The 12518-nt window shown below is 34.5% G+C and overlaps 1 protein-coding gene across 3 annotated transcripts in view; it reads right to left on the bottom strand.

Moving 5' to 3' along the window:
* The window catches only part of FSTL5 (follistatin like 5), an 873413-nt gene that overhangs the window by 87202 nt on the left and 773693 nt on the right, over positions 1 to 12518 (bottom strand). For all 3 annotated transcript variants that reach the window (XM_069557498.1, XM_069557499.1, XM_069557500.1), the window contains one exon: positions 6731 to 6880. In XM_069557498.1, coding sequence (XP_069413599.1) covers positions 6731 to 6880 — 150 coding nt within the window. The remainder of the gene's footprint in view (positions 1 to 6730; positions 6881 to 12518) is intronic.

The raw sequence follows: 12518 nt of genomic DNA, 5'->3' as shown, positions 1-12518 counted from the left end.
CGTACTCAGTATGGAAATCTTCATTCCCTAAATTAAGGGAGCCTCTACCTTTCTATAGTAGAGATCTGTGCAGAATATCCCAAATCATTGTAGCCACTGTTTTACACGTCTTCTTCCCAGGAAGGAATTTTTAATAGTGAGGAAAAAATCAGACTCCATATTACATCTGTTCCTTTCACTGTGGTTAGTCATGCTGGCTCTGCATCTTTTGTAAAAGAATGTATTGCCTGTTGTTCAGCCACTAAGCCACTAAGTCATGTTCAGCTGTTTACGACCACATGAACTGTAGCACGCCAGGGCTTTGAACCAGCTCTGAATCAGAAATAGGGCCCTCACCAGATCGCTATCATGCTTGCACCTTGATCTTAGAATTTCCACATTCAGAAACTTGAGAAATAAATTTCCCTTGTTTATAAACAATGCAGTTTGCTGTATTTTTGTTTCTTTTTTATTTAAATTATAGCAGCCTGAATGGTGATATGAAATGATAGTGAAAATGCATAGAAAGTGAAATATTTAGTAATAAGGCATATGTAATCACTATTGTATGCAAAAGTTAATAATATACCTTTTAGTTTAAGAATAGTCGTTATGTTCAATTTGTGTATAATATTACTTTTGTCTGTTGATTTATCAAATATTTCTCATTTTGATCATATGTCAATTTTTTCTAGTAATATGGTAATACGGAGAAGGCAATGGCAACCCACTCCAGTACTCTTGCCTGGAAAATCTCATGGACAGAAGAACCTGGTGGGCTGCAGTCCATGGGGTCACTAGGAGTCGGACATGACAGAGCAACTTCACTTTCACTTTTCACTTTCATGCATTGAAGAAGGAAATGGCAACCCACTCCAGTGTTCTTGCTTGGAGAATCCCAGGGACGGGGGAGCCTGGTGGGCTGCCGTCTGTGGGGTCGCACAGAGTCGGACACGACTGAAGTGACTTAGCATTATGGTAATAACCACTTTACAAAATTGTAAGCAATCATATGTTTTCCTATTTTTAATTTTTTAGTCAACTTTTTAACTCATTAAGTAACTTGCTTTAACTAAACACTTTGTGCCTTATAGCCCCTTTTTGAACCTGATGTTAATATTGTTACATCAATTTTTATGTTTTGCTGTTAGTTTATGCTAGCATAACCTGTGACTCTTTTTTTCCATTTTGGAAGTATATCTATTATAATATGCATATGATTAGATATTTATTATTCAGTTTATTACTTTTTATTATAAGCTAGTTACTTCATTTCATCCTCTGTTATTGTAATTATATACATATTTGATTTTATTCTATAATTTTTTTGTTTTTGCTTTTAATTATTTTTTGTTGGAGTATAGTTGATTTGCAATGTTGTGTTAGTTTCTGCTATACAGCACAGTAAATCAGTTATATATATATATATGTCCACTTGTTTTTAGATTCTATTCCCATATAGGTCATTACAGAGTATTAAGCAGACTTCTCTGTGCTATATACCAGGTTCTTGTTAATTACATATTTTATATACAGTAATGTCTATATGTCTTTTGTTTGATTTTTTGGAATTGTGCCCCTCCTTTTTTTTCTATAATTTTGTTTAAAATTTTGGCTTAATTTTTCAGTTTTATATTTTCTCTTCCTTATTTCTTCTTTTCCTATTGTATTTATGAGTAGGTTGTGCATTTATTTATTTATTTATTTATTTTTGCAAGACTTTTTATTTATTTTTTTTTAAGAGCTGTAAAATTTTATTTTGATTTTAAAATATATAGAACATTCCTCTTTATTTTACATATGAGTTTATATAGTTAATCTTTTTTTTTTTTTTTTAAATTTTAAAATCTTTAATTCTTACATGCATTCCCAAACATGAACCCCCCTCCCACCTCCCTCCCCAGAACATCTTTCTGGGTCATCCCCATGCACCAGCCCCAAGCATGCTGCATCCTGCGTCAGACATAGACTGGCGATTCAATTCACATGATAGTATACATGTTAGAATGTCATTCTCCCAAATCATCCCACCCTCTCCCTCTCCCTCCGAGTCCAAAAGTCCGTTATACACATCTGTGTCTCTTTCCCTGTCTTGCATACAGGGTCGTCATTGTCATCTTCCTAAATTCCATATATATGTGTTAGTATACTGTATTGGTGTTTTTCTTTCTGGCTTACTTCACTCTGTATAATCGGCTCCAGTTTCATCCATCTCATCAGAACTGAATAATAAATTATATGTATATATAAATTATAAATATAAATACCAATATAAATATAAATATATATAAATTATATATATACCAATTTATTTATTTTAAATGCACAACCTATTCATAAATACAATAGGAAAAGAAGAAATAAGGAAGAGAAAATATAAAACTGAAAAATTAAGCCAAAATTTTAAACAAAATTATAGAAAAAAAACAGATACAATATTTAAGACATACTTTCTTGAAGTATGAAACACATATTTAACATATGCATAATAATTAGTAATTATTTCAACTTACATAATATAAGAAATCTTAATATAAGTAATATCAATATCAACCCTTCCCCCACTTACATGGTTTTGTACACTATTTAAATACCGTGTTGTTGTTTTTTTTCTATTTTAGTCCTGTGTTTTCACTCTTAAAAATGTTGACCTTAAATTCAGGGAATACCATTATTACTGACAGTTAATATTTTAATAAATCTTATGTTTACCAATTTACTTGCTCATTATATATCATATTTAATAGCTTAGTTTATTTTCCTTATTCTTACAGTGAGTAGTTTCAACTTTATATAACTTTATTTTGTTGATGAAATTTTTCTACTGACCATATAATATCAGAGTATATTTTATTTCCACTTAGTCCTTTAATAATATTTTTTTACTTTCTTTTCATGCTCATTATAGCTATTGAGAAAATTGCTACTATTCTCATGGTAATTCATCTACCATTTTTAGGTCTTCCTTTGATTTTGTTTAATCATTTCATGTCAGTATACTTAGGTATTGAGTTTTCTCTATTTAAGTTTCATTGCCCTTTCTAAATCTGAGACTTTAGAGTATTTTTAAATAAATTGTACAATAAATAATAACACAAGGTACATGTATATTATGATATGTAATAATATAATAACATATGACATATTATCAACTTTACCCATTTCTTTCTATTTGGTATATTATCAGATTTTCCCCTTTCTTTCTGTTATCTCCTTCTAGAACTTATCCTTTCTACTGTTAGTGTATAAATAAAGTCTGATATATATATATATATACATTTATTTATTTAATTTTTATTAGAGTATAGCTGCTTTACTTTTCCCCTGGAGAAGGGAATATTCCAGTGTTCTTGCCTGGAAAACCCCATGGACAGAAGAACCTGGCAGGCTACAATCCAGGGGGTCGCAAGGGTAGAACACAACTTAGCCACTAAACCTTTACAATGTTGAGCTAGTTTCTACTATATAACAAAGTATATCAACTATAAACATACATATATCCCCTCTTTTTCTCAATTCCCCTCCCATTTATGTCACCACAGAGTGCTGAGTAGAGTTTCCTGTACCATATATAGGTTCTCATTCGTTACCTATTTTATACATAGTATCAGTTGTGTATATATATCAATCCCAATTTCCCAATTCATCTCATCCCTCTTTTCCCCCTTGGTGTCCATATACTTTTTTCTTTATGTCTGTGTCTTTATTTCTGATTTGCAAATACAATCATCTGTATGACTTTTCTACTTTCCACATATATGTATTAATATATGACTTTTTTTTCTTTTTCTGACTTACTTCACTCTGTATGACAGTCTCTAAGTCCATTTATATCTACACAAATGACCCAATGATTTACTTTTTTATGGCTGAGAAATATTCCATTATATATATATGTACCAAGTGTCTCCTTGTCTAACCTGAGCCAGAAACATGTATGTCTGTCTGGTCACATATTTCTCACCACTCTGCACAATTCCCTGAATGACTGCAAAATACCATAAGTACTGGTTTTGTGGTTCTAAATAAATTCAAGAGAGTAGGTGAGTTTTAAATACAGAATCAGCAAACAATGAGAATCAACTGTAATTGATTTCTCTGCAGCAAAAATGAAAGAATAATACTTGCTCCAGGTAAATGAAGTGACCTCACAATTATCTTGTGCAGCCAATGTAGCCAGACACAGAAAACGAATATTGTATAAATTTCCATCTCTGTAATAATAAAAATCAGGCAATACTAACTTGTGGTAACAGAAATCTGCATAATGATTACCTTTAGATAGGTAATGACTAGAAAGAGTAATAAAGCATAATTATTAATATTTTAATACCAAAATCACAGGAGAATCCATTTAGACTGTGTCTGTATTTTCTAACTAATAAAAGTGTAAGTTTTAGATTCATGTCTGAAAAATATCCACAATCATAATTATATTATATTTTAATATTATATCCTTGTATGTCTTTTTCATTCTCCTAGTATTTTATAGTCATAATAGTCACTTTGAAAATGCTATAATTTATGTGATTTTTTTAACATTGCCTGAATTTTCATTATTGATATTTTGTATTAATTTTAAAATTTACATCATTGTCTGAAGATAGAAGTTACATGAATAATAAATGATGTTCACTTTTCTCACTTTCAAATATCTAGTAGGTAATACATATTCAGTTGGTGTAGGTTTCTGGTTTGAACACTGAATTTAAAGACCAGCCTGGTTATTCCTGAAAGAACATCTAATTTTAACCTACCAGCTAAAGACTCTTAATAATCCTTGACTAATGCCTGTAATTCACTGGCCTATGTCACTGCTGAAATCAAAGTAAAATAAACCTGGTCAAAAAGCAAGCAGTCTCAAAGACAGACACATAGGATGTAAAATATACAGAAAAATATGTTCTCCCAGTAGACACTGACCATTAGATAGACAGCCATTAGATAGGGTGCACACAAGAAGTACGTAACCCTGGAGGCCTTAGAATTTTCTAGAAGACAGTTATTATCCTTTCATGACCCTACTGTTCATTCTCTTATTTGAAACTGAACCACAAATTTATAACTCTGTAGACATCAGAGCATTCAAACAGATACTTCTTATCTGTGATACCAAGCACATCTTACAAAAGACAATTAACAAATACATATAAAAATGGATAGATGATTGCATGAATTCATATGAAGTTGTTAAAAGCTATTAGAGTGAGAAGCGTGATTTTGAACTTCTTAGAATATTTTTTGTTATAGTCAGGAATCAATATTAGAGGTACTAACAGCTACTTCAATATTGATGCAAGAAAAAAAAATCTATAAAAGTAAGAAATGGTTAGATTTCAGGGTCTGTCAGAATTTTGATAGTAAACCAGTATACAGTGCATATACCAGGCCCTGTTATAAATGCTTGAATGCTTTTATCCATTAATTGATATAATCCTTAATATAATGTTATGGGCTATGTACGCTTCCAAGGTGCTACAGTGGTAATCCTCCTGCCACTGCAGGAGATGCAAGAGACGTGGGTTCAGTTCCTGGGTTGGGAAGATTCTCTGAAGTAGGGAATGGCAGCCTACTTAAATATTCTTTCCTGGGAGATCCCATTGTCAGAGGAGCCCTACTGGCTGCAGTCCATGGGGTCGCAAAGAGTCAAGCACAACTGAGCACACACACAAAATGTGTACAGTTATTGTTCTGATTTAACAGATTATATTGATACACATCTCAGGATACTATTTTAAGTTTGTTTCCTCTGAGCTAAGAAGCCATAGATCCTAACAGTCAAGGGCTTGGAGGCTGAAGCCAGGCTGTCAGGAGGCAAATCCTATCCTTACCCTTGTTTGTTGTATGACTGAATTCTAGTAGATGGTCCAAGTTGGATAGTTTTGGAAAGAGCAGAAGATAAAATAGTTGATGACTCAAACCAGAATAGTCTCCATAACCATAATCATGGCAACATGGAAAAATTACACGGCAAGATTGGAAATTTTTTTCTCTGTCATAGACCTATGTACATATTATTTGTTTTACTACTGTGGTAAAACCTACTCAATTATTATTATCCATTAAATCTATTATTGTCCAGCCTTTCTTATGAATCAAATGAGAAAGCTATAATACTTTTTCTGTGATGGTAACTGCTGATGCTGCTAAGTCGCTTTAGTCGTGTCCGACTCTGTGAGACCCCATGGACGGCAGCCCACCAGGCTCCCCAGTCCCTGGGATTCTCCAGGCAAGAACACTGGAGTGGGTTGCCATTTCCTTCTCCAATACATGAAAGTGAAAAGTGAAAGTGAAATCTGTCAGTCATATCCGACTCTTCGCAACCCCCAGGACTGCAGCCTACCAGGCTCCTCCGTCCATGGGATTTTTCAGGCAAGAGTACTGGAGTGGGGTGCCATTGCAACTAGGATACCTTAATTGACCATGGACCAGGAAGGACTCTCTTTGCTCTATACATAAAAAGCAACTCTGAGGATGATTTCTGCGTAAATGGTCATGTTGGGACTATAAAGTATTCTTGGAATCTAACTGTTGAAAACAAAAGCTCTTTCAATTACTTCTTTAATTGCTTAGGCTCAAATAGTAGAGTAAGAGGAGAGTTTGCAGAAAACTTATGTATTTTCTATTTATCCAAGTAATGAAACAAGTTATCAATGACAATCAACTGATAGGTTACCTCATAATGACTATTACATTAAATTAAATTTTCTTTAAAACAACCTTCACTTTCAAGAAGAGGAATCATTCATACCTGAACAACTTTTTGAGACTGCACATCAACAACAAGGACTCTATCCAAAGTTGGCTGTGCGACATAGATGAACTTGTCCTTGACATTCACAGCTGAGGCCCACACACACCTCTGGATTTCATCACCTTCAGCTTTGGGACAGACTTCATCCTAAAATTTAGAAAATATAAAATTAAATGAACACCTTAAATTATAAATGGATATGGACATATGACAAGTAACATTAATGTTGGACACTTTACTACTTTTGTTGTAGAAAGTTATATATATTTGTATACATGTATATATATAAATACATATGGTAATATATATTTATATGCTATATATTTATATTTATATCAAATATCTAGAGTTAAAACAGTATACAGTACATAGTTAAGTTCATTAAATGTGTATAGAAACTAGTGTGAATAATCCTTTAGAATATATTTTCTCAAGTTTAATTGCTCATTTATAGTAATAATGAATATTGCTATATTCATATAGTCCTTTCATCCATCCCTACCTGTTCATAACTCAGTAACTGCTTAAACACATAATAAGTCCAATGTTTCCTCCCAAATCCCCCAGTCTGAAACTTCTGTACCAGACATCAGAAACCACACTAAATACATCTAGAGCCTCTCCAAACCCAAGGTACATTCATAGTCCTTTCAAAAGCTACTAAACCCACTTGAAAAAGAAGAATTCTAATTTGTGGAGAATCAGGAACTTGGAAAAAATAATAAGGCTTTTTTATTCATAATGTTTATTTTATTTTTGATTTAGTATCAAGGTGAAATTTTACAAAACTCTTTCATCTGTCTGAATTTTTTTTTTTCATTTTGTTCCATTACCCTAGAACTGCCTTCTGGCTGAATATTATATTGTTTGTGCTAGATCTTCTATTTCATCCTTCAAAATTAAATAAATGTTGAAGGTATACAAATGTCTTTCTGATTTGCATCTGCAGATGTTGAAAGGAGAATAATGTCATTTAGGTCTTTATTTTTGCTCCTGGTTTTCCTTTTATTCACTGGTATAACGGGTTTGCTTTTCTGATGGCTCAGGTGGTAAAGAATCTTCCTGCAATGTGGCACACACAGGTCCAATTCCTGGGCCAGAAAGATCCCCTGGAGAAATGAATGGCTATCCACTCTAGTATTCTTGCCTGGAGCTTTCCATGGAGAGAGGAGCCTGGCAGGCTATAGACAATGTGGTCACAAAGAGTCGGACATGACTGAGTGAAACACACACATTGGGTTTGTAATTCTCTCAATTTATTTATAGTTAGAAAAACCACCAGCAAGAGAGCTCTACACAAAATTTATGTATAAGTATATATTTATCTAATGATAATATAATGATAAACACTGATTCTAGTGTGGCACTTTTTTATGATTTAGGCCTGATCTCTGAGTACCACATCTAACATTGATTTGTATACTCTAGGTAGTAACTCCAAAGCTCAATTAAAATACTCTCTTTCTTTTCTAATTTGAACAAAAACAATTATTTTTCATCAGAGAGCCCATCCACCATTTGTATTTAATAATCATGAAACAAAATCAATAAAATGTTCATTATCAGCATCACCTAAACAGTTCTTTCAATGAAAAGATAATACTGACAGTAGATGAACCATATCTGGCATTTAGTAACTAAAATGAATACCAAAATAATTCTCAGGCAGCACAACCACAGAAGATGCTTCTCTTTCTTGCATAAAATTTGGAAAGTAATGTAAAAACCAGAACACTTTGGAATGAGAAGCTCAGTATGGGCTCTGCTGGTTTTGTTCTCCACCCTTAGATCTAATTCTGAAGAACCTGAAGGGCCCACTCATTTTTAAAATCCAGTCCAGAAGTACCAAGTTCACCAAAACACCAGGGACATATAACAGTAGTATTTCCTGAACAGTGCAGTTGTTCCAGGCTTCCAGGACATAAACAAACAAACAAAAGAGAAAACTAAACATCCAATGTATGTTTCTGGTCATTATGGAGGGTTTGAATGAACACCATTTTATAGAATGCACCACAATGATATTAAGATTACCATCAGCAGTGAGTGTCCATGGCACCCATCCGCAGGCAGCATAAGCCAAAAGGCAGAAATCTGTTCTCAGCACATGTCCAGAACACAGCACAGGATTTTACCTTCATTCATCAATTTTCAATGAAACATTATTTTCTACACCCAACAGTTTTCTTTAGAAGAATCCTGAACATCTTTGACAAGGACCTATTTCATGAGAACCAAACACTATATAAAATACGTACTTGAGAAGCATGAAAAGGTGGGGAAGAGTGGGACCTAAGATTGATAAAAGTTTCTGAATATAGGGAAGTTGTTTACAAATTCTTTGCTGTTATGTAAAATCTCACAATGAAACCTGCCAAAATAACAGAAAGCATGAGTGACCTGACACGGAACTGTCAGCCAAACAACTGCTGAACCAGGAGCAATTTCCACCTCTTCGCTACAAAACTATTCAACAGTAAAATAAACTGCTCTGCTGGGAATTATTTCCTACCTTGTATGCTGTCACTAGAAGATGTCCCTGACCAGACTCACAATCATTTTTACAAAGCCATTAAAACTTTCCTGACAGTCACCCTAAATTTTCTTTGCTGTGCTTTATGCCATTATTTCTGATTATAGTCTATTAGGTCCCTTTTTATAGTAACAGTCCTCTTTTTCCAGGTTACATAGATGAATACTTGTTTCTGAGGATAGAAATAGTAGGGGAATACATTTCACATGCATTAGGCATTCAGTGGGATAAAAGAAAAGCTAAAAAAACACCAGAGATGCAAAAGAAGATTAAGATAATATCCCAATGAGGAAAACTGTTAGGAATTATATTAAAGAGTATCATTCAATCATCTTTATAGAAACGTATACTGCCGTTGAGAGTAAAAGGGTTAATAAGATTTTAGAGCTAATGAGAATGAGTCAATAATAAAAAGACAATTCTAGCTCATAATGAATACTTATCTATTTCCTTGTGGGTCACTTACATATTTCATTATATATTTCCTGTATATGAATTATCTTCTTCCAAAATTTTAAAGGAGTATACCATTAGTGATAATGGAAATTTTAACTTAGCAATTAAAGTAGTGTCGATGCTTCCTGATCTGCTAAACTAAAATTATAGTTTGTATAGTTGAATATATTTTGAATATTCAAAATATAGTTTGAATATATATATATTCATCTTCTATAGGAATCAGTCATTTTCATTTATTGTATTGGTTTCCTATTAAAAATACTTAGCTCTTAAATCTCCAATCTTGTATCTTTCCTCCTTTTCTTCACAGTCACTCCTGTGCCATTCATAGCGAGGATGAATGGATCTGTTACAAGCACCTCTGTTTCCCTTTCATCCAGCTCAACGGGAATCTGGCATTATTCTTTCCTCCCATCCTCTCTCTAATCACGGTTTGTCCACTACCCTTTGCCTGCAGAAACAATCTGCCTACACTTAATCAATGTGCTAAGTCACTTTAGTTATGTCCAACTCTTTGTGACCCCATGGACTGTAGGCTGGTAGGCTCCTCTGTCTGTGCGATTTTCTAGGCAAGAACACTGGAGTAGGTTGCCATGCCCTCCTCCACGGGATCTTCCCAATTCAGGTATCAAACTCATGTCTTTTATGTCTCCTGCATTGGCAGGCGGGTTCGTTACCACTAGCACCACCTGGGAAGCGCACATTTAATCTATAACTTTAGTTATACCTCCAGCTGCAATGGAACATGTACATACCTTAGTAATTTAAGCAAACATTAATTGAATTCATCTGCTTTCCCTTCCAATAACCAATCTAATACTCTCTTTATTTTGAGCAAGCTTTTGAGAACCTTAGTTTCATTTCTTGACTTTTCATTCTAAATTGTTCATACTTCAAACTGGCATTTGAGAAACCCTGGCTTTTCCAAAAGAGAAGTCTTGAAAACTTATCAATGGCCTCAGAATTTACAATCATTGGTCTTCACTTCTTGCTGGGGAGGATTTATTGGACACTTTCTATGTGAAAGATAGCATGCAAAGCTATGTTTGGGAAGAAAAACATGAATATGAATGAATGCCTGCTCTCAAGTTGCTTATTATTTCTCTCATATTCAGCTGTTTCAGACATTTAGTTCTTCCTGGAATATGGTTTTTCATTGTTGTAAGACAGAATTAGCAATCAATGGCCCCAGACCAAATTCAGTCCACTACTCATTTTGATATGAGGCTTAGGAACTAAGATTTTTTTTGGCATTTTTTTTAATGGTTGAAGAAAAGTCAAAAGAAGAATACTATGTGGTGACAGGTAAACATCAAATGGTATTCAAATTCATATAAATAAATATTTATTGGAACATAGCTACACCCACTCATTTAAATAGTATCTATCATGTGGGGAGAGAGCAAATTAGCCAAGATGGCATGTTCAGGCTCCCTCGCCCCACGTTTTGTAATTGATGACTATGCAACAGCTGAGATCACTTATAGTACTGCACATGCATGTCAGGAGGTTTATGTAACAGCTGAGAGCATTTGTAACACTGTGCGTGTGCGTCACGAGGTACTCACTTGGTCACAGGTACTTTCTGCAGTACACCTGTATAAGCTTCACCAGGAAAGCCCTGGCTGCTGCTGCTGCCCTGGGGCTACATTGGAGTGACACCATGATTATGTTCTATGAGGTTATGATATGGCTCCATTATGGCTATTTTATGGTTCTGTTGTTGCTGCTGCTAAGGCTGCTCTGTCAGCCAGGAGAGAGGCTGTGTTATGGCTGCCTTGCCAGCCAGAAGAGAATAAACATGTCTGCAGATCCTATGGCTCCTTAGATCTTCCAGCCTCCAAGTTTGCACCTTGCCTACCCTGGGTAGTAGGGTACCCAGTGAAAAGAGTACCTCACAGTGAGCAGTGAGGACAGTGTGAATAGCAAGACAATTGCATCACAGACAGGATAAACGGTACATATATCAGTATTTAAAAGGCAAACAACTCAATTAAAAAATGGACAGAGGACCTGAATAGGTATTTTTCCCAAAGACATACAGATGGACAACAGGCCTATGAAAACAGACACTAATCATCAGGGAAATGCAAATTAAAACTACAGTGAGACATCGCATGACATATGCCAGAATGGCTGTCATCAAAATGACAACAAATAAAGAACCTGCCTGCCAATGCTGGAGACACCAGAGACATGTGTTCAATCCTTTGGTCAGGAAGATTCCATGGAGGAGATGGCAACACACTCCAGTATTCTTGCCTGGACAATCTCATGGACAAAGGAGTCTGCCAGGCTACAGTCCATGGGGTCGCTAAGACTCTAACATGACTGAGCACACAGGCAATTTAAACCTACTCTTAGCTAGATTATATAGATAGGTACCATGTGTCTATCTGCATTATCTGTATATCTATATCTTAAATCGCTGTCATTCATGTACCTGTTTGTGTATTCATGTGTGTGTATGTATTCTCCTTTTAAAATTTATTTTCTATTAAATTTTGGAATCAACTTTAATACTTTCTTTAATACAATGCACTTTCTTCTCTCTATTATGCTTCTATTTCAAATCGCCTATTCAATAGTTTCTTGTGGAAGACAAGGAGGGAGGAAGACCTGATGAATTGCAAGGCCAAATATTAATTCCTGGTTGTCATCCAACCATGATAATAATAAGGTGCATGGGGATGACCCACAGAGATGTTATGGGGAGGGAGGTGGGAGGGGGGTTCATGTTTGGGAACGCATGTAAGAATTAAAGATTTTAAAATTAAAAAAATAAAAAACTAA

Source organism: Ovis canadensis, chromosome 17, assembly GCF_042477335.2.
Source record: "Ovis canadensis isolate MfBH-ARS-UI-01 breed Bighorn chromosome 17, ARS-UI_OviCan_v2, whole genome shotgun sequence".
Taxonomy (NCBI): Eukaryota; Metazoa; Chordata; class Mammalia; order Artiodactyla; family Bovidae; genus Ovis; species Ovis canadensis.
This window is presented reverse-complemented; position numbering and strand designations above follow the sequence as displayed.